We start from the raw sequence: 26,145 nt of genomic DNA, 5'->3' as shown, positions 1-26,145 counted from the left end.
ATGCAGTAATACCTAGAAGCCAACATGGATTTTTCAAGAACAAATACTGCCAACTAATTTGATCTTGTTTTTGATCAGGTCACCTCCCTGAAAGAGGGAATGCTGTAGACATAGTATATCTTGACTTCAGCAAAGCTTTTGACTAAGTTCCCCATGATATCCTGATTAGCAAGCTAACTAGTGTGGGCTGGAGAGATCAAGTGTCAGGTGGATGCACAATTGGCTACAGAATCTTACTCAGAGGGTGATAATTAATGGGTCCTTCTCTAACTGGGAGGAGGTAACAAATGGGGTACCCCAAGGCTCAGTCCTGGGCCCGGTGCTCTTCAATATTTTTATTAATGACTTGGATGAGGGAGTACGGGGAATGCTTGTCAAATTTGCAGATGATACCAAATTTGGTAGAATAGCTAATACCCTTAGAAGACAGAAATAAAATTCAAAATGACCTTGATAGAATAGCACACTGGGCAGAAAGCAATAGAATGAAATTCAGCAGGGGTAAGTGCAAAGTCCTGCACCTTGGAAATAGAAACCAATTGCACAGTTACAAGATGGGGGATACCTGTCTCAGCAAAACTACGAGCAAGAAGGATCTTGGAATTGTTATAGATCAAAAGCTAAATATGAGCCAACAGTGTGATGTGGCTACAAAAAAGGCAAATGCTATTTTAGGGTGCATTAATAGAGGCATAGTTTCGAAATCCTGTGAGGTGTTAGTCCCCCTCTATTTAGCACTGGTTAGGCCTCACCTTGATTATTGTGTCCATTTCTGGACACCACACTTCAAGAAGGATGCTAACAAGTTCAGAGGAGGGTGACAAGGATGATCAGGGGGCTGGAAACCAAGTCTTATGAGGAAAGGCTGAAAGAACTGGGCATGTTTAGCCTTGAGAAAAGAAGACTGAGGGGTGATAGGATAGCACTTTTCAAATATTTGAAAGCCTGTCATACAGAGGAGGGGCAAGATCTGTTGTCGATCATCCCAAAGTGCAGGACACGCAACCATGGGCTCACGTTAAAGGAAGCAAGATTTCGGTTGAATATCAGGAAAAACGTGCTAACTGTTAAAGCAGTATAACAGCGGAACCAGTTACCTCAGGAGTTGGTGAGTGCTCCGACACTGGAGGCATTAAAAAAAAAACTTAGATAATCACCTGGCAGATATGCTTTGACTGTAATCACGCACTGAGCAGAGGGTTGGACTTGATGGCCTTGTAGGTCCCCTCCAACTTCACTTTTCTATGATTGCTAAGTTTTCAGTTTCAATTAAACTGAAATAAGATGCCCAAAAGAACCTACATACATAAAAGTGCAAAGCAGGCAACAGGACATAAAGAATGGAAGGATAGATTAACTCTGATACTACAGTATGTGCAAATGCTGCAGGCCATATGATAAATCCAGCCATAGTGTTCCCCATGCACTTAAAAACAAAACAAAAATTCTCTGCCTGTGTTCTGGCGATATAACAAGAAAGCTTGGATGACAGCCAACTTGTTTTTGGAGTAGTTCCACCAATGCTTCATCCCAGAAGTTAAAAAAAATTAGAGCAAGAAGGGTTGCCATTTAAAGCTCTATTAATTAATAATAGACAGTGCACCTAGCCATTCTGAATCTGTATGGCATGAGGATGGAAATGGTGAGATTGTATTTTAAACTTCAAATATAACCTCATTTCTTCAGCCATTACATCAGGGCATCATTCAGTGTAGGGCACCTTATGGAGAGAAGAAAGTGAAAGTGGCAGCAGCAGTAGTCTACCGGGGCTGGGTCACTCAAGTGCCTTCGCAGACTGGCCAGTTGTTGACTTCATCCCTGCTCACTGTCTCCCTGTTGTCATCCCTGCCAACCTTGTTGCCTCAGTTGCAGCTCCCTCAGGATGCGACATCTCCCTTCTTACCCAACTGTCTCCTTTTTTCTTTGGCCTCTTTTTTCAAGCGCTAGATATTTAGTTATTCCTCTATTCCTCCTTAGTGCCTGCCCACCCTTTTGATACTTTGAAACGTGATTGGGTCAGTTGTGAGTGACCAATTCACAGATTGGAGGGCAATATCTTCTGTCATTTCACTGGACAGCCATATGTTAAAATGCCACTGTTCTCACGAAGCAAACTCTGCAAGTTAATCCATGTTGTGCTGATCTGCAAAAAGTTCCAGGAATTGTCGTCTTGCCCCGCTGTTACACAGCGGGTCTTCAAGAATTTCCCAAAGGATGGGTTGCACATGTAGAAGTGGCTGCATCAAGAGGCATGGCAGATTGATGTTCATATTATATTCCACATCAAGATTGTCCGTGCTTTGAATCCTAAGAGGACTACAATAAAATCTTAATTGAAGTATTTTATTATAAAGGTTGCTGCTTGTACACCACTCCATAGTGCTTAAAGCACTCTCTGGGTGGTTTATGATTTAATTATGCAGGCTACACATCCATCCCCCAACAAACTGGGTACTGAATTAACCAGCCTTGGAAGGATGGAAGGCTGAGTCAACCTCGATTCAGCTATCTGGAACGGAACTAAGGTCATGAGCAGAGTCTTGGCTGCAGTAGAGCAGTTTAGCAACTGCAGCACTATGGCAAAGGTGTCTTATATTTTCTGTTTTATTCCCAATGCATTCTAAGGATTAAAGCTGCTGAAGAATTGCATTGACATGTGCTTTTTCTGCCATTGTCTGTGTGTGTGTGTTATTTTTTTGCATACCCCCTAAATGTCCTGCTTAGTATGCCTAGAGGTATGCGTACCCCAGGTTGGGAATCACTGTGTTAAAATATAAATATGGAGATAGGAGACACATATATCCACTGATTAGGATTAATTCATCACAAGACAGCTTTGTGTTATGCTACACACACTAAATATCAACAATGCTGATATCATGGGGCAGAGTGCTAGTGGCACCAGAAAATCAGTAATAGCATTTTCTCCTTAGACTTTAACAGTTAGACTGAGTGAACTCTTGTTTTACAATTTTTTTTGTTTGTGTTTCAGTATGCTAAAAGGCTGAGTAATGTATTTTTCTTTCAAACATTCTTAATTTTAAGAACTCTAATATTTAGAGATGCTCTCTACCTATATAGGATATAATGCTCCTGTATTTTTAAATACAACTTGTAACATTCTTTTTGGTCTTTTATTATACTTTGGTTTCTGTGTTTTCAGACTTAAATATCTGCTTAGAACTTTAGTTCAGTAGAAGGATTTGTGTGGAAGAAATGTTTTCTCCACCTGTCTTTAATAAATTTTGACTTGTTATTAATTAGAAGTAATTTTATTCATATGGCACATAGAAGCAATGTAAATTAAATAAAGTTGGTGGAAACAGAAGCTGAGGTTGCCTGAAATTATTGTAGTAATGAAAAGACTTGCACTTACTCTCAGCTGAATATTAATATGATTGTGATTATTTGATTTCACTGGGATTTGACTCTTTCATTTTGGGCAAGGACTTGGTCATAATCCATGTGGCTTTTACCCAGCTCCCCTGATTGCTGTTGTTGGAATATGATGTTCAATTTGTGCATCATTGTGTGACTTTCAACTGTTTATAAGTTATTACTGGCTGGAAGATTTAGTTTCTATGCCAGTAGGGCTCATCTCAGAGAGGTGCTTCAATTGCCCTTTTTTGTTCTAATACTTGTCCCAGAAAGCCCTGGAAAGGATTGCCATAATTCTGAATTGACTTAACATTACATGATGAAGACGATGATGATGAAACCACAGTTTTTCCACATGCCATCCTTATTCTGCTATTTTTATGTTTAACTTCTTCTCCATGAACAGGTGCCGACAGTTTGTGGAAATGGTGAATGGAACTGACAGCGAAGTACGTTGTTTCAGTGCTCGCAGTCCCAAATCCCAGGACAGCTACCCTGACTCCCCCAACCTAAGTCCCAGGAACAGCTCTAATAGTTTGCACATTCACAGCACTGGTAAGCACTTGCTTATTTTCTAGGTAGGTAGCTGCTTGGCTATGTGCATTTACTTTATCCTTACATATATGTGGAAGCCAGTATTAGGACATATTTTCCTAAATTCTGAACAGTGCCTTTTCCAAAGAAGTGTATATTGCATTGCCTGCAAAGTGCTGTTCAGATAAATTGTCTTTCTGTTTGTTTGGCATGACCGTGACCTAAACTCTATGGTAGCTGTCTGGATAGCTCAGTAAGTTGGAGTACCTGGTTCTTCTTCATGGTCTCTGTGAATGCACACTAAGGGGTTAATCTGCGCCTGCGCAGAGCAGCTTCAGAACTTACCAGAGCTCCCACACACTGGCTATAACCCTGGCACCAAGTGCCTCAGTTCCCTTCTTGCCGCCGCTGCAGCAGCTCCGTTAGGAACTGCTATGTGTTTGCAAAACCTTTTACCTACCTTACTTATGTTTGACACACACCCCCCCCGGCTTTGTTTCGGACCGTTGACCATTCTTCATCGTGAGTTTTGTATCTGAAAGAATAAAAATGGACTGTTAGTGCTGTTTACTGATTGCGGGGTTTATGGCCTCTTCGGGCCCCTTCAAGAGGTGCGAGGCCTGTTCTAACAAGATTCCCCTTTTGGATGGACATTCTCAGTGTTTATTTTGTCTTGGGGAAGAGCACCAGCCAGCCCTTTGTACGTTTTGTAAGAACTTTACTAAGCTGGCTTTGAAGTTGAGGCTTCAACGCCTCCAGTCCTTTCTGTGGGAAAAGTCCCTCTTTCCATCTCAGGGTGCCTCCATGGGCCCCCCGCAAGCTGAACAGCAGCCTTCAGTCACAAGATCTTCTCCGGCTTCTAAGACCCATAAGGGCGCTAAGATGGCAGCCAAGTCCAAAACTCCCTCCTCGGGCTTGAGGTCGACCACCCTGGTTTTGACACCAAAGCCCTCGGCGTCAATGACGAAGAAGGCACCCAACCTGTTCAGGCGGCTGAGACCTTGTTACTGATGCCGGAGACATCCTGGCAACATTCGGTATGCCTGAGCCTGCCGCTGGGAGACGACGATGTGCTTCTGCAGGTGCCAGAGGCCACACCATCCCCGTGTGTCAGTAACTATCCTGACTGAGGTAACACCTCGGCTGAGTTGGAGCAGGCTAGCCCGCAATCTTCTCCGGGCTTGATTGGGCGGCAAGCCTCCATATTACCTACGGAATCGTTCATGGCAAAGGCTCCGCAGAAGTGGACTCATAAGTTGAGGCACTTGGAGCTCCCCCTTGAGGCCAGGCCTTGCAGGTACCCGTTGGTACTGGTGCGTGAGTTGGCTCACTATGCGAGATGGTATTATAACAACCTTCTTCCATAAGCGGAGTCAGAAGGTTTCAAGCCCAACCCATGATTCTATTCAAAGGCTTACGGATACGACCCGTACCATTGGTATCATCCTTACCAGACCTAATTGCCCTCACTGTCTCCCTCTCCCCCCCAACACCAACGGTTTCACGATCAACTGGTCGATACTGAGAGTGCTATCTGTCCTCTGCCTCTACTGTGGCCCACCAAGAGGTGCCTGCCTTCTGCTACGGAAGCTAAGCAGTAGTTTTGACCATTGTTAGACCCAGAGGGTTCGCAATTGGGCATGGAGCGCCCGCGCTCCCCTTCATGTCTCTCTGCTAGGCTGCAGGCACGCAGTCTGCAGGGCGACGCGGCTACCTACCACTTACCGTCAGCTCCAGAGCACTACTCTCCTTCGATTGACCAGGAGGCTCTGGACTCGGACTCTGTGGCGTCGCTTGGTGAAGAGGAATCTCCTCCTAATGTTCCCACGCCGGTGTCTGATATTGCAGAAAATTATCCCCCTTGGCCATCTGAGGATTATTCTTACTATTTGCAACTAATCCTTCATATCACGAAGGTCCTGGAGCTCGACGTCGAGCAGCCTCCTGTGAAAAAAGTGGATAAGGTGTACGAGGACATAACCCATCATCAGTCTCCACCTCTCAGGCTTGGCTTTATACCATCCTTATCAGAGCTCATGAGGGAGTCCTGGGTGAAGCTCTCCTCCTCCTATCAGATCCCCAGGAGGGTGGAGAATCTTTATAAAAACTTACGGAGAGAACACAGAGTTCCTCCTGAAACATCCTTTACCTAATTCTTTCATGGTAGATGCTACCCAAAATAGATCAAGGAACTGATCGGTGTCTTCACCTAACAATAAAGAGGGCCATAAGTTAGATATTGTTGGCAGAAGGATGTACTCCTTGGTTTCTCTTGTTTTGAGAGTTGCCAACTATTCTGCCACCATAGGGACCTACCATCACCATCTATGGAATTTGGAGCTACCTGTTCTTGAGGTGGCATCTGAGGATGTCCGGGCCCAGGGCCTATCTTTTCACCAGGAGGCCATGTCGTTAGCTCGTCAAGAGTGTATTGCGGCTCAGCATAATGTGGAAGCGGTGTCAAAACAACTGGCCACAGCTATCTCCATGCGCCGCCATGCCTGACTGTGCTCAGCAGGTATTTCTGAGGATGCAAGGGCAAGGTTTGAGGACCTAGCATTTGATGGCATTGGTCTTTTTCATGAAAAGACCAATGAGATTCTTGACAACCTGCTGAAGCTGAGGAAGACTGGCAGGTCCTACTCCAATCAGCAGTCCCGTCCCAGAGGCTCCATGTCAGTCCAGAATTTTTCAAGATCGGCAGAGGCCTCAGGCCTTGGGGTTTCAGTCCTCATCTTCTAGGCAAGTCGACAGCAGGCGCACCGCCCAGATCGGAAGGCCAGGCAAACTCTTTGACACTTTCACCTTGTCTGGAGTTGATCCTTCGGTCCCCCGTGCCCCCTTCTTTCACTCCTAGTGCTCTATCACATTGGACTCCTGGGTTCTTTCCAGGGACTACGCCATTGAGTTCGATAGTTCCCCTGTCATGGGCCGCTTCTTGTCCACCACCTCCTTTCCTCCTTTGGAAGATGATGTTTGGGCCCTGCTCCAGAAGGATGCTATTGTCCGTGTACATCACCCCGACATGTCAGTGGGCTTTTATTCTTGATATTTCACCATTCCTAAAAAGGACGGGGGACTCTGCCCCATCCTCAACCTCCGCAACCTGAACTGGTATATTACTCCTCGACGGTTTTGTATGGTCTCTCTGGAGGCCACCATTCACATCCTTAGGCAAGGTGACTGATTTGTGGTAATAGATCTGAAGGACGCCTATTTTCATATTAGCATCATATCAGATCACTGGCATTTCCTCAGATTTTCAGTCAGAGGAGTAACATGAGTTCAAGGCCCTTCCCTTTGAATTGTCTACTGCACCTCGAGTTTTCACCAAGTGTATGGCCCTTGTGGTAACGCATCTACATCTTCAAAGTGTCACAGTGTTCCCCTATTTGGATGACTGGTTGTTGATAGCACAGTCAGAGTTGCAGGCAGAGAGGCATACGGCACTAACTCTGTCTCTGCTGTCGACCCTAAGCCTGAAAGTCAGCTTGGAAAAGTCAACATTCCGTCCTACTCAGTGAGTGGCTTATATCGGGCCTCTCTCCCCTTAGAAAGGATCTCAAAAGTCCATGCTATGCCTACTTTGCCCAGATATGTGGTACACGCCACATCTACCCAGTAGCAGTCCATGTGTTGGGCGAGGGAAATGCTCTGGCGGACTACCTCAGTTGGCTCCACTCCTGTTCTCACGAGTGGTCCCTAGACGCTGCCATTTTCCATCAGTTTTGCCATCATTGGGGCACTCCACAGCTGGACGTCATTGCAACTCAGGACAACAGGAAATGCAGGACTTACTGCTCCAGCGTGGGAGTAGGCCTCCATTTCTTGGAGGATGCCTTTATGGTGAGCTGGATTTCACACCTGCTCTACATGTTTCCTCTCATTCTGCTTTTACAGAGAACCATTGTAAAAATCCAGCAGGACAACGCAAGTGCCCCCTTGTGGCCCCACCAACTGTGGTTCTTGGTGCTCTGAGACAGGGCATCGGATTCCATCAGGCTACCATTCGTTCCCCAACTGCTAACCCGGCACCAGGGCAGGGTTAGCAGTCCAGACCTGCAATCTCTTCACCTGATGGCATGGAGGTTTCCCGGTCTATAGCAGAGGTTCTCAGTCTGGCACGAAAGTGCTCCACGTCCCTGACATATGCCTATAAGTGGAAAGCTTTCTGTAAGTTTATGATGTCCTGCCACCTACCAGTCAGTTCAACATCCCTCGACACAGTCCTGCAGTTTCTGCTTCACTTGTTTCGCCATGGTCTCTCCCAATCGACTCTAAAGGTATATATGGCAGCTATTGTGGTCCACCAGCTGTCTTTCTCTCAGGCAGCTACACTCTTTTGACACCCTACCCTGAAACAATTTTTTTGAGAGCTAAGGAACATGCGCCCAGCCTGCAGACCTCTCACGCTGCAGTGGTCACTCCAGCTGGTCTTTAGTAAGCTTATAAAGCCTCCTTTTGAACCCTTTTGAACCCTTAGCTTCAGCATCAGACCATCGTTTGACCTTGAAGACCACCTTTCTTCTTGCAGTTATTTTGGCTCGTAGGGCAGGGGAGACAGCTGCCTTAAGGGTGGACCCTCCATTCCTCCAGTTTCACCCTGACAAGGTGACCCTATACCCGGACCTCTCCTTGCTACCTAAGGTGTCATCTTATTTTCATTTAAGTTAGCCAGTTGTGCTGCCCAACTTTTTTCCCAGCACCTACCTCATTATTGGAGAGAGCCTTGCACTCCTTAGATGTTCAGCGGGCTCTCTTATTATGTTCATCGAACTTCTACCTTCCGCACTTCAAAAAGACTCTTTGTGGCCTTCCATGGCCCCTCTAGAGTGGCACCGGCTACCTCTCAGACCATCGCCAGATGGATTGTGGTGACCATACGCCTTGCCTACCAGCTGGCTTAGACACCTCTCCCAGGCACAGTTAAAGCACACTCAACAAGGGCGGTAGCCTCTTCGACTGCTTTTCTTTGAGGGGTGGACATAGCAGACATATGTAGAGCTGCCACATAGGCCATCATCCACCTTCGTGTACCACTACCACCTTGATGTCCGGGCCAGGTCTGAGACTGCAGTGGGTCGTGCTGTCCTGTCTTCAGTGCTCTTGTGATGTCCCTCCTCCAGATAAGTCAGCTTGCTAGTCACCCATTAGTGTGCATTCGCAGAGACCACAAAGAAGAAAAAGAGGTTACTTACCTGTAACTCTGGTTCTTCAAGTGGTCATCTGTGAATTCACACTCCCCGCCCTTCCTCCCAGCTGTCCGTCACATGTGCTAGTTGCATGCTATGTAGTGGCGGACGGTTCTAAGGAACTGAGGCACTCGGTGTTGGGGGCGGGGTTATTAACTTTATTTGTCACTTCGTTGATTTGTATACATTTGTTGCTTCGTCAGCCCTTTTCTGGGTCTCCTGTGCCGCATGCAGTGTGCTGGTACCAATCAGGAGCTCTGGGCAACCCTAGGAGGGACTTCAAGACTCCTGGATTGGCGAGGCGGCCAGCCAGTAGCGCTGCTGAAAGGGCTGTGCAGGTGTACCTTTTTCAGAGGCTGTATAAGCATTTTCTTTGCAGCCATTTCACATTTCTGCTCTGAGGCAGTAGAGTTGGTGCTGTGCTGTACTTTGCTTTCACTTTTCTTGCAACAAAGCAAACACTTCTGTTTTTCATTTACAGTGGTGCCTCGCATGGCGATTGCTTCGTATAACGATGAAATCGCTTTGCGATGAAGATTTTGTGATCGCTTTTGCGATCGCTTTGTGATGTTCCCTATGGAGGAATTTCACTTTGCAATGCTTCTTTAACAGCTGATCGGTGGAAGGAGGGGCGAAGGGCCTGGCCCTGATCCCCGCGCGCACCCTTGGGGTGCTGACCTGGCAGTGGGTGGTGCGCCCCTTGGAGGAGGAGCCTGCCCAGGACCGGGATCAGGGCGGCAGCGGCTGGGCGGGGGGGCGGCACACCAGAGACCCCCTCCTCGCCCCGTCTGCACCCCGGGAGAGCCCCACCAAGGAGACTGGGCATCGTGCGGGGCTGGCTGGCGGTGGAATTTCGTTTTGCCATGATCGGTTCCCTGCTTGGGGAACCGATCATGGCAAAGCAATGCTCCTTTAATAGCTGATCGGCAGTTTCAAAATGGCCGCCCACTGTTTTCTGGGATGGATTCCTCGCTTAACAGGCAGCGAAAATGGCTGCGCTATGGAGGATCTTCGCTGAACAGTGAGTTTGAAGCCCCTAAGAACGCATTAATGGCGTTTTAATGCGTTTCTATGGGCTTTTTATTTTCGCATTGTGACGTTTTCGTTTCGCAGCGATTTCGCTGGAACGAATTAACATCGCAATGCAAGTCACCACTGTAATTTATCTCATTATTATTTGAAAATGCTGGGAATTTTGGGAGGGCAAATTTTTAGTTGAGAAATTATTTTGAGGCTTGTGTTCAGGCAGGGTGGGTGTGGTGTGTACTGGGTGTCTATTTGGTTATTTTAGGGGTATACAATTAATTTTCCTGCTCTTCCCTGCCCCAGCTACTCTTTAAAAAAAAATTTAAACCCTTCAATTCCTCCCCATCATCCTGTTTCTCCTTTTAAAAAAAAATGTATTATTATACTCTCTCTATTATCTCTATTAGTTTTTCCCTTCCCTTTTATTTGTAAAGTGGTTTAGCAGGCAGGAATAATAAAGCAGGTGAAAATAAAGGACGATGTCCGTGGGGTATCCAAGGGGAAAAGCCTGTAGGCCAGGCACCACTGCCATTCTTCCTCCAGTGGCCTTCCCTGCAGGTGTGGAAGCAGAGCTTCTAGCAGTGCCCAAGAACTGCTGCTCCTTGAGGAATCCAAGGGGCTACCGGTTCCAGAGGATGAAATCTCCCAGTTGTTGGAACAAGTAAGGACAGGGGAGGCTTTACAAACACTCCCACTTCTGTCCCCAGAGTGATCTCTTCCATCCTCCCAGACCGCACCACTGGCACACAGTTTTTCCACACCAGCAGTATTCAGGCAGGCAGTGGGTCATCATTTTCCCAAACAGGGCAGAGGGTCCCTGTCTGATCATTTCACAGCAGTCAGTGATGACCCATGACTGGCATGCTGCAATGCCTGCCTTGTGGTGGTCTGGAGGGGGTCAGACTCCAGGCATCTGTCTTCCAGCACCCTCCGCCATCATCTGGAGAGACGCCACCCAAGGCTGCTGTCTGGGGAAGGCTGTTTGTCACCGCCGTCTAGTGCGGAGAGAAGAGCAGCCCCAAGGGAAGAAGTGGGGAGTCAGAAGGAGACACCTCCTTTCAAAAGGGCAGCCTTGGGCTTGCTGGAATTGAGAGCATGAGGCAAGTCCACCCTCCACAAAGTTGTGCCCGTGAGATCTGTACTGACCCTCAGCTGGTGGATGAAGAGCACCCATTGCCAATAAAGTTGCTCTGCTTGACTTTCTACTGTTCTTTGTGGAAGCCCTGCCCTTCTGCCAGTTGCTGCATTTTTTTCACCCTCTCATATGACACCCCCCCCCCCTCATGGAGAACTATCAGTTCTAGAGTCCTGCTCTCACTTTATGACTCCGTGAGGGAGGTGGTCTAGTTTCCACAGAGCAGAAGATGCACTTCACAGTGGACCTGTGGAGTGGAGGTCACCACGGGTACCTCTCACTCACGTCCCACTGGTGGCAGCTGGAGGACCTGAAGAGTGGCAGGGCATTGGCAACATGGCCATAGGGGACGGCCCTTGTCCTGCCACCAGGCTGCAGGTCCATTCTGCTGCAGGTGCAGCACGTGGAGGCTCAGGCGACTGCGAGAAACATCGCTGATGATTCCTGTCTACACTGCAGCAGTGGCCACTGGAAAGGGAGGTCATCCATGGCCACATGGTCAAGAATGCTGGATGCAACATGTTGAATGCAGTGGGCTTTGAGGGCATCATGTGCATGACAGACAAATTAAACCTTGTTGTGCACAATACCATTAATGCAGCCACGTCAAGCCCGAGTGGGACGCAGGCACCTGTGAGACAGACACTCTTGGAGCAACGGCGTCAGCTGGTGGGCCACTTCTCATGCAGCCTGAAAGCTGCCCACCAACTGTGTGAGAGGTAGGAGTGGTTGGTGCCAGAGGCATGTTCTCCTGATGGAACCAGGTGGAACTCCACGTACACCAAAAGTAACCTGACCACCTTTGTCTGAGGGCTTTCCTCCTGTAGAGCAATCAAAATGTTTCCCCCGGAATTTTTCTCTGGGGTTTTGGTAGAGGTGACAGTTAAGTAAATAGTGGACAACATCCTCTATCTCACCTGCTCCACAAATACACAGCCTTAGATGCTCGGGGACATCCATGTACCTGTCGTCTAAGACAGTGGTTGGCATGGTTTGATAACGGAGTTCTATGAATGCGGTTCTCAAGGAGGGAAAAGTAAGTTTTTGTACATATTGCACCCTTGAGTGGTTTGTTTTCAGCAGATGGTACCACTGAGAGAAATTTGAAGAATGGATTAAGGATAAGTCCTGGTCGTTATCCAGTTTGTACAGCAAGTCCCTCAACATTCTTTTAACCCCAGAAAAAACAAAAATATCTGTAGAGAAGGGTTTAAAGTTTAGTAGGGCTTGAACTGAGGTTGCCCAGCCGCCACTCTTCCATTGCTCTTCCATGCAATGTTTAGGTAGACGGTGCGATTTGCAGCAGGATCTGAGTAGGCTCAAAGATATTCGTGTTCCTTGCAGCCTCCCTCAAGTGTTGGGCAAGTTGGGATTGGGGTTTCTTTTGTGGATCAATACTGTTGTTTTTCCCCATCTGGTTGCCTTGCGTGTTCCTCTTTAATTGAGGGTTTCTTGGTGCTTGGGTCAGTGATTCCGTGAGTTTCCCCAAAGCGGTTTCATCTGCATTCATTTTATGGCACACCCTTTGTAGATTATTAAATATTGCAGAAACAGGTTGAGCTGTGAGCAGACAGCGTTCTGCTAAGAGGGTAGGCAGATGTTCGATAAGTGGCATCTGAAAGAGCCTTAGCCGGGGAAGGCAGGGAAGGTTCAGCATTTAGCTCCTCAGGGATTGGGAGCGTTTCATCCCCCAATATTGCAAATTGGTTGCTTAGGGCTGTGGGGGCCCCAGCAATTAAATTACTCACTGCGCAGTTGGTTGTTAGAAGCTTTTCTATTTTCACTTGCTTTGGCTGGGTGATGTTTATTTCCCATTCTCACTAATTACGCTGTGTTTTAGGTCAGTGAGAATTTGAGGATTTGCTGATTGCAGGTTTGCTCCTCTCACTGATGACAATCTGTCTTCCTTGTTTATCTCAAATACTTCTAATTACAGTCACTGCTCTCTGGTATGCAATGTCCAAGTTCTCGTAAAGTAGAAGTAAAGGTTTTGTAGTCCTTTGTGAGGAGGCTTGTAGTTCTGGAAGGGGAATTTAAAGCCACAGGTGTGAAGCAAACTCAAAAGAAATGCTTCAGCCAGAAACCAGGACACAAAATCTTTATTAAAAAGTTAGGCAGTAAAAGTCCTTTGTTGTCTTATGTGGCACTCTTCTTCCTTCATACCATCCAGTTTTCAGTTAAAATATAAGATAAAATGTGAGGTAAAATATAAGGTAAAATATAAAAATATGTTTAAAAATATAGAAAATATAAAAGCTTCAGCATTCTGGATTCAGTAAAAGGCTATTTTTGACGGCAAGCAAATCTCATTCAAAGAAATGCTGAGTGATTAGTTTTTCGGAGTAGGCAGTTAAAACCATAATAAAACAATGCTAAGCAGTAATAAGCAAGTGGAGGAGGCTACTCCTGGTAGCAGCTGACTCTTCTATGATGAAAGCTGCAAGCAGTAAAAACTTATTTCTAAAAGCTTAAAAGATAAAAGAGTAAAAACATAAAAGGGAGTGGAGCTTGGAGCTTGCCTGCTCGTTCCTCAGCACCCCCGGCAATAATCGGGTCGTTATACCCAGTGTGAAGTGTGCCCTCTCCAGAATCTGTTTGCATGCTCAACTGTTTCTGTTCTTTTCTTTCTTCACTGAGCATGCTTACTCCTCAGTGAGCTGCGTTGGGGATTCCCACTGACCTCTCACCTAGCAATCACCTTTCATCATTAAAACAGAGAAGGAGTGTCTTCTTCCCCCACCCCAAATTTTATTCTTTTTCTTCTGTTTTAGGAGCAGACAGCCCAACCTGTAGCAATGGAGTGACGTCCATAAAAAACAGACAGAGTCACAATAAATATCCAGCACTCACTTCGTCGTCATCGTCCTCTTCCTCATCATCCCCTTCCTCAGTCAACTACTCAGAATCCAACTCTACAGATTCCACCAAGTCGCAGCAGCATAGCAGCACCAGCAACCAAGAAACCAGGTAGCACAGAAGCATTTTTTCTAGAAAGAGATCTGTGCAGGTGCCAGCTATTAATAGCAGGTGGTAGAAATTCTGGGTTCTGGATCTTCTGTTCCAGCCGGCTCTGGAGCAGCCTTTTAAAACCTTTCCTCCTTCAGAGGAGGTGGACTGAAAGCCAGCTTACTGGTTATGGAATTATGTAGGATATAACTGCAGATTTCTGGAGGGCGTTGGGGAGAACTACTCTGGGGAGTTTGAAGAGTGCAAGCAGATACACCCAACTCCATTTTCACCACAGTTTTTTATTGTGGTATGTCTGGATCACAGCAGAATATAATCTAAATAATTTCATTCTGAAAATCCACCCAGAACTCTTTATCAATCTGCAGCTTCTTCCAGCTGTGGATTGAGGCTGTGTCTTTCTTGCTTATCTATTTTCCTACTTCACTACTGAAATGCAGTGGTTTTTCTCTTTTGCTCCATGCAGCGATAGTGAGATGGAGATGGAAGCAGAACATTACCCCAATGGAGTCTTGGAGAATTCCACCACAAGGATAATGAATGGCACTTACAAGCATGAAGAGATACTTCAGACAGATGATTCTAGCATGGGTAGGATTCAGGATGGAGAACGTCCTCTCTTCAGTATATTCATCAGGTTTCAGTGATGCATCCAGTGCAGGAGCAGATTTTGCTCTGTCCAGGGCCCATTTTCATCCTTCCCCATACCTCAATGGACCATACTTACGTACATACCCCTTAAAGTCCCCATGCAAAAAAAAAAAAAAAAAAAAGTTTGGGGACATGAAAATGGACAGTTGCTTTAATGAGCACAGTAAGTGAAATAGTTAAGTGGCCAAACATGCCCCTGCCCTGAAAACCTCTGGTAACAGTAATTTTCATGCTAAAAATACATATATTTGCATAAGGGATTAGACACTTTGCTCATACGCACAAACTAGTGAAACAACTAGCTAGAAGACTTTTGCAATTGTTCTGTCTTTCTTGTAAAAACTGTTATTTTTGAAGAATTTGACTTTGGATGTTCAGTCTGAATATTTATGAGGGTACAGTTGGTGTGGGAAATCCAGAAACCAAAAATAGATGGTTTCTTCTTTCTGTGGAGCAGCCTTTCCCAACTTTTTCTCTCTATGCAATGCAGCTCTTATGATACTTCTGTAGTTGCTTTTGGGCTCACTAGAATTGGACTAATGGCTTTTTGGTGAAGGGGATGCGGAGGAGGAGAATTGCCTCGGTGCTGTTTAGACTCATGTTTGTTGACAGTGTCCTTCTTTTCCTTCAGTAGAAGATGGCTGTCATCAGAAGCAGCTTTGTGGAGGAAACCATGCTGCTACTGAGCGGATGATCCAGTTTGGACGGGAGCTGCAAATCCTGAGTGAGCAGCTATGCAGAGAATATGGAAAAAACACTACACATAAAAAAATGTTGCAGGTATTTCATTTTGCTCAGACGTCTTCCTGATTTGTAGCTAGAATTGCTACTGCTTATTTGTTAATTCAAAAGAATTCTATCCCATGTTTTGGTTATAAAATTTCAGGAGCAGCTTACACCTTTCTATATTTTTTCAGTTTCACAACAGCATATGATAAAAATAGAAAAAAACAATAGTTAAAAGGAATGCTAGTGCAAAATATATTTTACAAATTGTGTTGTTGTTTAGTCGTTGTCATGTCTGACTCTTCGTGACCCCAGGGACCAGAGCACGCCAGGCCCTCCTGTCTTCCACTGCCTCCCGGAGTTGGGTCAAATTCATGTTGGTTGCCTCAATGACACTGTCCAACCATCTCATCCTCTGTCATCCCCTTCTCCTCTTGCCTTCACACTTTCCCAACATCAGGGTCTTTTCCAGGGAGCCTTCTCTTCTCATGAGATGGCCAAAGTATTGGAGCCTCAGCTTCAGGATCTGTCCTTCCAGTGAGCACTCAGGGTTGATTTCCTTTAGAATGGATAGGTTTGTTCTCCTTGCAGTTCAGGGGACTCTCAAGAGTCTCCTGGACTGCAAGGAGACTCTTGAGAGTCTCCTTGCCATCCAGGAGACTCTTGAATTGTGGTCCTTGCAGCACCACAATTCAAAAGCATCAGTTCTTTGCCAGCCAGCCTTCTTTATGGTCCAGATCTTACTTCCATAGTTCACTACTGGAAAAACCATAGCTTTGATTATGTGGACCTTTGTCAGCAAGGTGATGTCTCTGCTTTTTAAAATGCTGTCTAGTTTTCTCATTGCTTTCCTCCCAAGAAGCAGGTGTCTTTAAATTTCGTGGCTGCTTTCACCATCTGCAGTGACCATGGAGCCCAAGGAAGTAAAATCTGTCACTGCCTCCATATCTTCTCCTTCTATTTGACATGAGGTGATGGGACCTTTAATCTTTAATCTCTTGAGAGCGAAGACCAAAGTCCAACTGAAATGCATGCAGTAATTCCTCTTTGGCGATGATGCAGGCATTGTTGCCCACTCTGCTGAAGACCTCCAACAACACATGAATCGTTTTAGCAAGGCCTGCCAAGACTTTGAACTAACTATCAACTTGAAGAAAACACAAGTCATGGGCCAGGGCGTGGTCACCTCCCTCTGTTACCATCTCCACACAAGAATTGGAGGTTGTTCATGACTTTGTGTACCTTGTCTCAACGATCTCTGACACACTCTCCCTATATGTCAAGTTGAATAAAATCATTGGCAAAGCAGCTACCATGTTCTCTAGACTCACAAAGAGAGTATGGGTTAATAAAAAGGTGATGGCATATACCAAGATCCAGGTCTATAGAGCCTGTGTCCTGAGCACACTCCTGTCCTGCAGTGAGTCTGTGCACACCAAGAGAGGAAGCTGAACACGTTCTGTATGCGTTGTCTTCGACGCATTTTTGGTATCACCTGGCAGGACAAAGTTTCAAATAGAGTAGTCCTAGAACGAGCTGGAATTTTTAGCATGTATACATTACTGAAACAGCGACAGCCATAACACAATCAGAGGCTGGAATCTTTCTATCCTCCTCCATTTGCCCACTAGTTTGTTGTACAAAGTGATGGGACTTCTTCAGAACTTGCAGAAGAAGGTATGTGCTGCTTCTTTGCATAGTCATAATGCCATGTTGGAAAGAATGGGGCAATCTGCTCAGGTCACTCAGCGGAGCCCAAGTGCAATCCCATTGTACAGGAAAGGGAGGCAACAGACCTAACAGCACCTTCACCCCTCCCCCACTGTTTTGGGCTGAAGGAGGAGGAAGAGCAGGTTTCTGGTTGAGATTATAGAAACGCCACAGGTGGAACATGATGGGCACTCTGTTGGGCACTGGTCAAAGAACTAGAATGCTAACAGTCTTTTAATGAGCCAAGAAAATAGCACTGTTTTGCCTTGGAACCTAAATCTTGTTAGATTTGCTAACAAAGGAACAAATGAAAAGAGAGTGTTCCACAAATAAAGCACCATTACCAAGAAGTCTTGTTTTGTATTCATTTGCTATCTCATATCAGAGGACAGTAGATTAACTGCAGTGAGGAAATGTGAGCGGTGGGCTCCAGAATGGCAATTCTGTGCCTGTCCTCCCTGCGTATAAATGTGTTTATTTGGGTACAATTCTGTGCTATGGAAAAAAATATTTTCTGCTTACTTTCAGTATTATGGCTTTCAAATTGCTTTAAGTTAAACAGAAAATCAGATAAGATTCTCCTGTTAGCTTGGAACACCTTACAGCATGCTGCACCTTGAAAGCCCCATATCAGTTCCGACTTCACAACATACAACGACGACAAAAGATCTAGACTACTATCCAAAGTTCCCAAGGTGCATGGGGTGAACCATACCTAAGAAGCCCTTAATTTCTTTTACTGGGAAACCTGCCCCAGCTGCAGCTGGCTGGCGTAGTGAGCAGACCACCTTGTTAGGCACAGCAAGCGCACTTTCTTAGTGTACTACATCTGGATCCTGGGGTGAGGCCAGGGAGAATGCTGCTGACGCCACCCTTGCAGGCAAAGCTGTAGGGTTGGCTGTCCTAGAGATAAGAAGACTCCGAGGGGGAGGGATACTGACAGGATGCTAAAGACTGGTTTGTGCTCAAGGGAGGAGAAGCCTGTGCTGAGACTCCACCGTGAAGGGAGCAATGCCTGAAGCAACTGCCAGGGCAAGAAGAGACAAAGCGAGGCTCCAAGAAAGCTAGAGGGATGCCAGGATATGCTGGAGACCAAGCAGGCAAACAATCGGGTCCCCTGCCTTCCTGCCTTGAGCCCTGATCCTCCGGCTACCACACGCATCCTGATTTCTGCCTCCATACCCTGCGCCCAGCCATCTCCTGAAGCAGTTTCTGCTCTGCCTCCTGTCGTGCTGCCCCAGGAGGGGGAGATGTATGAACATTCCTCCTGTCAGGGACCAAAGACTAAGGGGTATTTGCCTCCTGCCTGCAAAGCCCCTGACAGTTTTCTTTAAGAGACATTTTGGTGAAACTGGACTTTGGGAGTGAAGTAACTTCCTGGTGCCCATAAGACTATGTTGACCTGTTGGACTGGGGTCTGTGGCTCATTGCAGGAGCTGGACCTAGTTGGGGACTTGTCTGCTACCTGCCCAAAGGGACCTGACTGGACAAAGACTTCCTCCTTCTCTAGCTTGACAGAGCCTGGGTCTGACTGCACTGTGCCCAGTCCTGCTAAGGACTTTTTAGTTATTGGCCCAGAAGGTCCTGGGTCTGCAAATGATCATGTATCCACTGTATGTTGGGGTCTGCGTCTGTCAAAAACTTTTTCTATTCAGGGTCAAGCCAGACCTGATACTGTAAAAGACTTTCGGTCCAAGTTGTTTTTCTCCCTTTAATAAAGCTCCTTCTTCTGGAAAGACTCAGCCTGTCATCATGGAAGGGTGGCGGGGGTGGCTCATAGTTATGTTAGCATTTAACTTCATCATCACTCTTCTTTCCATGCTGCAGTAGATTGTGGAAGCTAACTGAAATAACTCTGTTCTTTTTCACCTGAAACTGCATGCCAAACCACAGTTAAAATTCACCAACCATGCTTGACTTTTCATAGTGTCTGGAATGAGCAATTATTTATCTTGATCTGCTCAAGAACCATCTAATTAATTTCAGTGTTGACCACAGTGCTAACAGAACAAATCCAGCTCACTCTGGATTGAAAATGCTTAATTCAACATTTTAAGTCAAGTTGTGGTTTTATATAATTCTTTTTTTTCCTCCTTGCTCTTGAACAAGTCTTGAAGTTGATGTGACTACATGTGCCTATTTTTTGTGTACTCTATACATCCACTTTGACATTTTGATTCATACATAGTGGCCAAAATCCTATTGCTTAGTGTAGTAAATTGCTCTAGAACAGGAACATAGAATCAGTGGGGATCTGATGAGTCAAGTCCTCTGTAAATTCTGTTGGTTCAAATGAGCCTACTCCAACTGCAACTTGCTTTAACCTTTTGTTTCCACTTCCTTTCTCTCTCTTCTCCCCCAGGATGCCTTCAGCTTGCTTGCCTATTCCGATCCATGGAACTGTCCTGTTGGTCAGCAGCTAGATCCAATCCAGAGAGAACCTGTATGTGCTGCACTCAATAGTGCTATATTAGGTGAGTTGACCCATTGGGAACTTAGCTCACACTTAGTTTTTTCTTCTTTGTACATTTGTCGATACAATGAAGTGACAAACCTGGAAAGCCCTTTGCAGAACTTTGGCAAGGGATAACCTTGTCAAAGGATTTCGGTCAGAGAAATCCAGCCGTACATTAATTGTCCAGCTACAAGAGAGAAGCGTTTCCACAAAATGAGGCATTAGTAGGTTTACTTATGCTCAGCTGTCTGTCAAAGTGGGCTCCATTTATATGACTGCCACCAGATGGATACCACTTAACAAGACTTCTGTATGGCCATTGCTTCGTGGAATAGTTGTAATGGAAGAGCATTTTCTTTTGATTTCCTCATCATCCGTGAGGACCTCCTGGGAAATAGACCATGACTGCTGTCACCATTTTAAGAGTTAGGCAACAACAAGATGATTGCCACATGCACTTTATAGTGAGGTTGTCATGGCAAGCAAGCTGGCTAAAGGTCTGAGCAAAGAGGCCTCCCTTGAAATCTGTCTCCCTCATGGAGTACTTAGTAGCTTTAGACAGACTAAATCTCTCAGCTTCAGCTCTCCTATTTCCAAAATGGCCATAACAGAACTATGTATTATGTAATATAGGGTTATTGGAAATATTTATGACATAATATGTGTAAGTGGTTTTGATATCCTAACAAAAGTAATGACTCAGGCCAACTAAAATTAGACAAATCGTTATAGTGGGAGAAAGTTAAGCAAGTATTCAACTTCCATATTGAAATAAATGGCCTATTTGATCTTGGATAGATTGGCATCACAATGCTGTGTTTGTATATCCTGGATCTCTGTCATTAGGCTTCAGAGGGATCTTTCCCCTGGTACGCCCTATAAGCATCTGATTATTCAAGTTCCCTAAAGTCTCACAACCCTTTTCCAGCTGTGTGACAAGGCACATTCTTACAAAGCTAACTTAAGCTCTGTGCTGTGTGTGTGCTAGAGGTTTGCAAAAGTTACTTTTTAAACTATAGCTTCTAAAGACTCCCTAGGATTATGAGAGTTACAGTCAAAAAATTGAATTTTCCAAGTTCTGGGAGAGCTTTAATAGAGCTTATGGGTACAGAGGCGGGAGGAAAGAAGCTGGGATCTGTGATGAATGTTGTGAAGTCCTCTTTTTCCTCTCTTTTCTCTTTCTTTTCCCAGAGTCTCAGAACTTGCCAAAACAGCCCCCGCTGCTGCTTGCCTTGGGCCAGGCCTCCGAGTGCTTGCGGCTCATGGCCCATGTGGGCTTGGGCTCCTGCTCCTTTGCCAGAGTGGATGACTATTTGCACTAGCCACTGAGTGAGACAGAGGGACCCCCTCCAGTGCTGCCACCATCACCTCCCCTTTTCCTGCCACCCCTCCGCCTCCCCTCTGCAGAAGGACGCATTTCGTGACTGAAAGGGGGAATCTTTGTTATGCCTTCATTTCTGACATTGGAAACTGCTTGGCAGGGTCCTCTCATCATCCTCACCACCAACTCTGCCCTGCAGCTGCTGCAGCACTCAGTATTTTCACTGGTCATTCTGATGTATAGCGCCTTCTGACTTTAGGATTTTATCTTTATTTTATTTTATTTTATTCTGTTTTTTCTCTGAGCCACCAGTATTTATATGTGGAGAATTTGTGCTGAGCTGGTTTCTACTAATGTAGAGATAAAAGTGTATCTGAGTTGGTGATGGCCTGGTTTTTAAAAAAATATATATCATGAAGGGAAACTGTTGGCGTGCACGTCACTGGCACAGTATTGTTCTGTCGTGCTAGTCCTCTAAAAGGGCAAGAGGTCTTAGTGTGTTCACTGAAGTCTGACGCATGCTGCCAGAACTCTGCTGCTTTGGATGAATGGTCCTTTTTTATTTCTTACACATCCTGCACCACACAAAGTCAAAGAAATCTCTGCTTTGCAGAAGGATCATTAGAAGCTCTATCTTGGCTAGAGACGAGTGCAAAGAATCAAAATAAAAGGTGCTCAGTATCTTCAGTCAAATGTCCCCTGAAAGTGAGGATAAGCCTAGACCCAATCAGTGGCTGAAAGTAGTAAGTCACAGCTAGAGTAGGCTTAATGAATTAGTGGACCTTACAGAGGAGCGGACTCAGTAAACCCTCACTGATTCAGTGTGCTGCTCAAGTTGTAACTTACCACTGGATTTCACTGCATCTAGAATTTCTTGACTTGAATCTATTGGCAATCAGATACCAGATTGAAAATTCCAGGACCAATGAAAGCTATTAGCACTTCTAGTCTAACATGGTCATTTTAGATGGCAGATGGGACATGCCTTATAGAAATGTAGGGAGTAGTGACTTTTCCCTATCATAGTTACAGCACTCATACGATATTTTGCAATTGGAACGGAAGAAGGGAGCTGTGTGCCACTTCACTCTTTCCTGTTTTATTTCAGCTGGTAGCCCTTTCCTGGGGCCTTTCACCTGGACTGACATCTACCTCTTGATGCATTTGTTACTCATTAGTTTCTCGGTAACTTGTTCATCATAACCAGTGAGTAGCCCACAGACTAGCTTCAAGACTCAGATGGATACATGGGGAGCCAGCTCTTATCTCCATTGTTGGTTACAGATCTTGGAGATACTGAACTGAAGATTCTTGGGTGTTTCTGTGACAACAATATAAAATAATTTTTTCATTCAATTGGCTTACTGACTAAAATGTGAAATTCAGCATATAAGCCAATGTTTTTACCTTTTTTGAAACAAAATTGTACACATTTTTTACTCCAGGGAATAGCCATTATTTATTTTTATTGCTTAGCTAGCCTTTTCTAATCCAGTGTGTTGCCATAATCTTCACAAAATACTGCTAGACATTGTGAATGGAAATCTCACACGCCAACTTAAATTATTTGTGGGTGTACATATGTACTTGGAGAAGCATGCTTTATTAAAAACCGCTATATCTGGATATGTGATATATAGTCAAACTTTATAGTTGTTGGCTTGCTGGCATATTTTCACCACCTTGTCAAATCTCAAAATATGGGGAAATGGAAGAAAAGTAGATTCTCATACATTCAGCATGCAAAGCTTTTAATTAGTGATATTTCAGTTTACATTACAGAGACTCTTAATGTTACTAATAACACTGTCCATTTGGGAAGAAATCTATTGTTATATTTAATGTGAAGACAGACATGCAGAGAGGACCACATACACACACAAATGCACAGTAAAATTGGAAAATCATGGATCCAGAGCTGTTGACAGAAATTAGAACTGTTCAGGAAATGGGAATGTTCCTTCACAATTCCTATTAATACTACTGGATAAATGAAAAGTAACTCACTATGGATCAGTGGATACCCACCTTCCCTCCCAGGGGTGTACATGAAGTAGCCAGAGAGGCCGGATTGCTGCATTCTTTGCAGGGCTGGATTGAATATTTCTAAGAAATACTGCAAGAATGTAAATCAACAACATGACTGTGGAAAACACAGTACCAATTTCCTCATTTTGCCACTTTTGTGTCCTTCCCTTTTATGTTACTCTTTTTCCATTATCCTCTTTATTGCCTTTTTCCAGGTGCTAGCAGATAACATGATTCTTTGACAGCATATTTGAATGTGTTTCTTTGTTTGTGCATTATCATCCTGCAATTTTACCAGTTTAAAGCCCTCTCAATATTAACTTACATATTTAAAACTGTGCAATAAAATTGCATTAACATAGTAATCAGTCAATGCCAGTCTGAAAACATAGATGGATAAAATCCATCCCTACTACCATTCTCAGCTGTACGCCGTAAATGGCAGATGCCTATGTAAACGTCCATGTCTTCACCCCATACTCATTTCCTTTCCCTGTACTGTTAGTCTTTCTCTGCTCTCCTTGTTTTTGCCATTTAATATTTTTAATGTTATTTTAAGTTTTTGAGTTTGAGCACAAAATCTCTTTGCTGTGGGTTTCCTCCCCCCCCCCCCCCCGTTTTTCCTACATTTTCTGTATGGTTTTTGTTTACAATGTTAAGAAGATTGTGTGTTTCTCCTTTCTCTGGCCTGTGGTTCCTTTGTCATTCTTTGTCTTTATGGTCATTCCTCAGTCTTATGTTTTTTTATATTCATTGAGAATATTTTTGGGTTCAAGAAACGTTATTGTAGCCTGTATTAATGTTGCAAAGGTTACATTTCCCCCTTCAAAGAACAAGGGCTGTCGCGTGTTTTTATCTAGACAATCAGCTTGCTTTTGTTGTTCATTCAGGGTTTTGATCTTGCAGTCCTGGAGCCATTGCACATTCTCTTTGTTACAGTTCAGGGGGATTTCATTGCCATTCAAGCTGTCTCATGATGCAAGAGTTTTGTTACTTTGATACAACTAGTGTTCACACTGAACATTTTTGAAGTTCTATCTTCTAAAATGACTGTTTCTGCAAGGATTGGGATTGGGAACATATTGTTGTTCAGATGTTGATGGGCTGTTTTCCCACCATCCCTTATATTTGGCCACACTTGGCAGGACTAATGGAGTTGCATTTCACTCATATCTGAAGTGCTACCCTAGTACGGCTCTTGCTCTTGAAGGAACAGACTGTGATATAAATTTATTTTGTAATGGCAACACAGCTCCCCCCCCCTTTTATTTCAATATAAATATGTGTACCATGAAAAAATGATTTAGCCCAATCTTGTGAAACAAAATCATCCCAGATTTATGTTTCTCTCTTGACATGAGGTAACCGCAAATTCTTTTTCACTCTTGCCCACATATATGAAATCTCATTTGGGTGCAATTTGTATTAACCCAGATTCTCACAGTAATGATGATCAAGAATAATAGGTAATATTTCTGTCCTGGGTGTGGATATAAAACTAATTGTTCACAATTTCCTCCCCTTCATCAGTATTTGTCATATAGATGGAACTGCCAGAAATTCCCTTGATAAGGTATCTGTAGAATTTGCATCAGGAGATCTCAGCAAACTCAGGCTCCAAAAGTATTTGTCTGTTTGTCTGCTGTCTAATCTGTTTATGGTATGGTCTGTGTGTCAGTAACAGTCTGTTTTGAAATTCTACACCAAAGAATACTTCCACATCAAAACTCAGCTAGCACATCTCTACCACCTTCCAAAGAAGTTCCATTAACATCATACAAACCAGAATTACCACAAATAAATGTGCTTGGTCCTGAACTCATTTACAAACAGATGGTTCTATAGAGAGAGAGGTGCAAGTCCTTTTAAGGCTTAGTTGAGAAAATCATCTTCATCAATTCTGTAATTTTAGCAGTTGTATAGCTTGATATTTTTGCACTCTCCCAAACCAGCTCCTTTTGCACAAAATCGGAGTGATCCAGTTGTAGATGACCAACCTGACTTGTTTTACAAAATCTGATCTGATAACTAATCTCTTAAGCACAGATGGAAGCATACTTAAGCTATCAATTTCTTCACCAGGCATCTTAGTTTTCATTTGTCTTCCTTGGGTATTGTCATTCGCTCCATCAGGACTTCATTCCAAATTAGGATTTGAGAGATTGGGGGCCCAACTGGCCACCTAGATGCTAGTTGCCAACCTTATGTTTAAAAAATAATCTGGAGGGAGGAATAAGTATGATAGTGGGATTTGCTGACATATCATTGATCAAGTAGATACTGGGACTTTCTCCACCTCATTTTGTTTCACAGCCAACATTCAGCAAAAGCAGTTGCTGGCTAGGACTCCAATATCACCAATTTGCTTTTGCATGTGTGCGAGCGGTACTCTGAAGTGCACTGAAAAGTACATACTGAGATTTACAGTATGGAAGTATTTCAGGTTCAAATTTAAGCTGAGTAAAAAAAATGTTTTGATTCAGTTTTGGGGTGTTTGTGTGTTCGGCTTTGGGTGAACAACAGTGCATGGGGTGGATTTGCAGTCTAGGAACTCAAGCAAAGGCTGGAAAACCTCAAGTACAAATTTTAGTTATTTCTCCACAACCCAAATTTTTTTCTGTTCCGAACTCAGGTACTAGCTCTAGCATGGAATATCAGGACACTTTTGTTTCCTTTATTTCTTTGTAATAGTATTATGGACTGTACAAAAATAAATATTTCAACCACAAGGTAGGCTGAGCAGAATCTCAGCTCGACAAGGTTTTAGTCATCACTTGGAATGTCTTCCTCACTGAGGATAATAATTTGATGGACATCGTGCCAAGCTGTGCACAGTGGTACAATCTGCTTAATAGCTGTGAATTCTCAAACGCATGAAATCTTCCAAGAGAAGGAAATTTTAACCGAAGAAAAATTAATATTGGAAACAATTGTACTGAGAATATGGTAAAGAAATTCAGATTCTGTTGTATTTTGACAGAATTATTTTTATTAAAATATACATTCATGCGCATCTGCCCAC

At 44.4% G+C, this 26,145-nt stretch overlaps 2 protein-coding genes across 3 annotated transcripts in view; both read left to right on the top strand.

The window, feature by feature from the left end:
• The window catches only part of RANBP10 (RAN binding protein 10), a 79,602-nt gene extending 58,127 nt beyond the window's left edge, over nt 1-21,475 (top strand). Inside the window, exons 9-14 of one of the 2 annotated variants that reach the window (XM_072980943.2) lie at nt 3,785-3,933; nt 14,037-14,232; nt 14,699-14,823; nt 15,518-15,663; nt 19,682-19,793; nt 20,966-21,475. In XM_072980943.2, the coding sequence (XP_072837044.2) occupies nt 3,785-3,933; nt 14,037-14,232; nt 14,699-14,823; nt 15,518-15,663; nt 19,682-19,793; nt 20,966-21,096 (859 nt within the window). In that variant the 3' untranslated portion in view covers nt 21,097-21,475. Of the gene's footprint in view, nt 1-3,784; nt 3,934-14,036; nt 14,233-14,698; nt 14,824-15,514; nt 15,664-19,681; nt 19,794-20,965 lie in introns of both variants that reach the window. The other variant, XM_072980942.2, reaches the window with a different exon arrangement.
• LOC144584362 (uncharacterized) overlaps nt 1-26,145 on the top strand; it is a 182,632-nt gene that overhangs the window by 93,901 nt on the left and 62,586 nt on the right. The gene's annotated exons all lie outside the window — the stretch shown is intronic.

The sequence above is a fragment of the Pogona vitticeps genome, chromosome 10, assembly GCF_051106095.1.
Source record: "Pogona vitticeps strain Pit_001003342236 chromosome 10, PviZW2.1, whole genome shotgun sequence".
Taxonomy (NCBI): Eukaryota; Metazoa; Chordata; class Lepidosauria; order Squamata; family Agamidae; genus Pogona; species Pogona vitticeps.
Note: the sequence above shows the minus strand (reverse complement) of the source record. Positions and strands in the feature narration are given on the sequence as shown.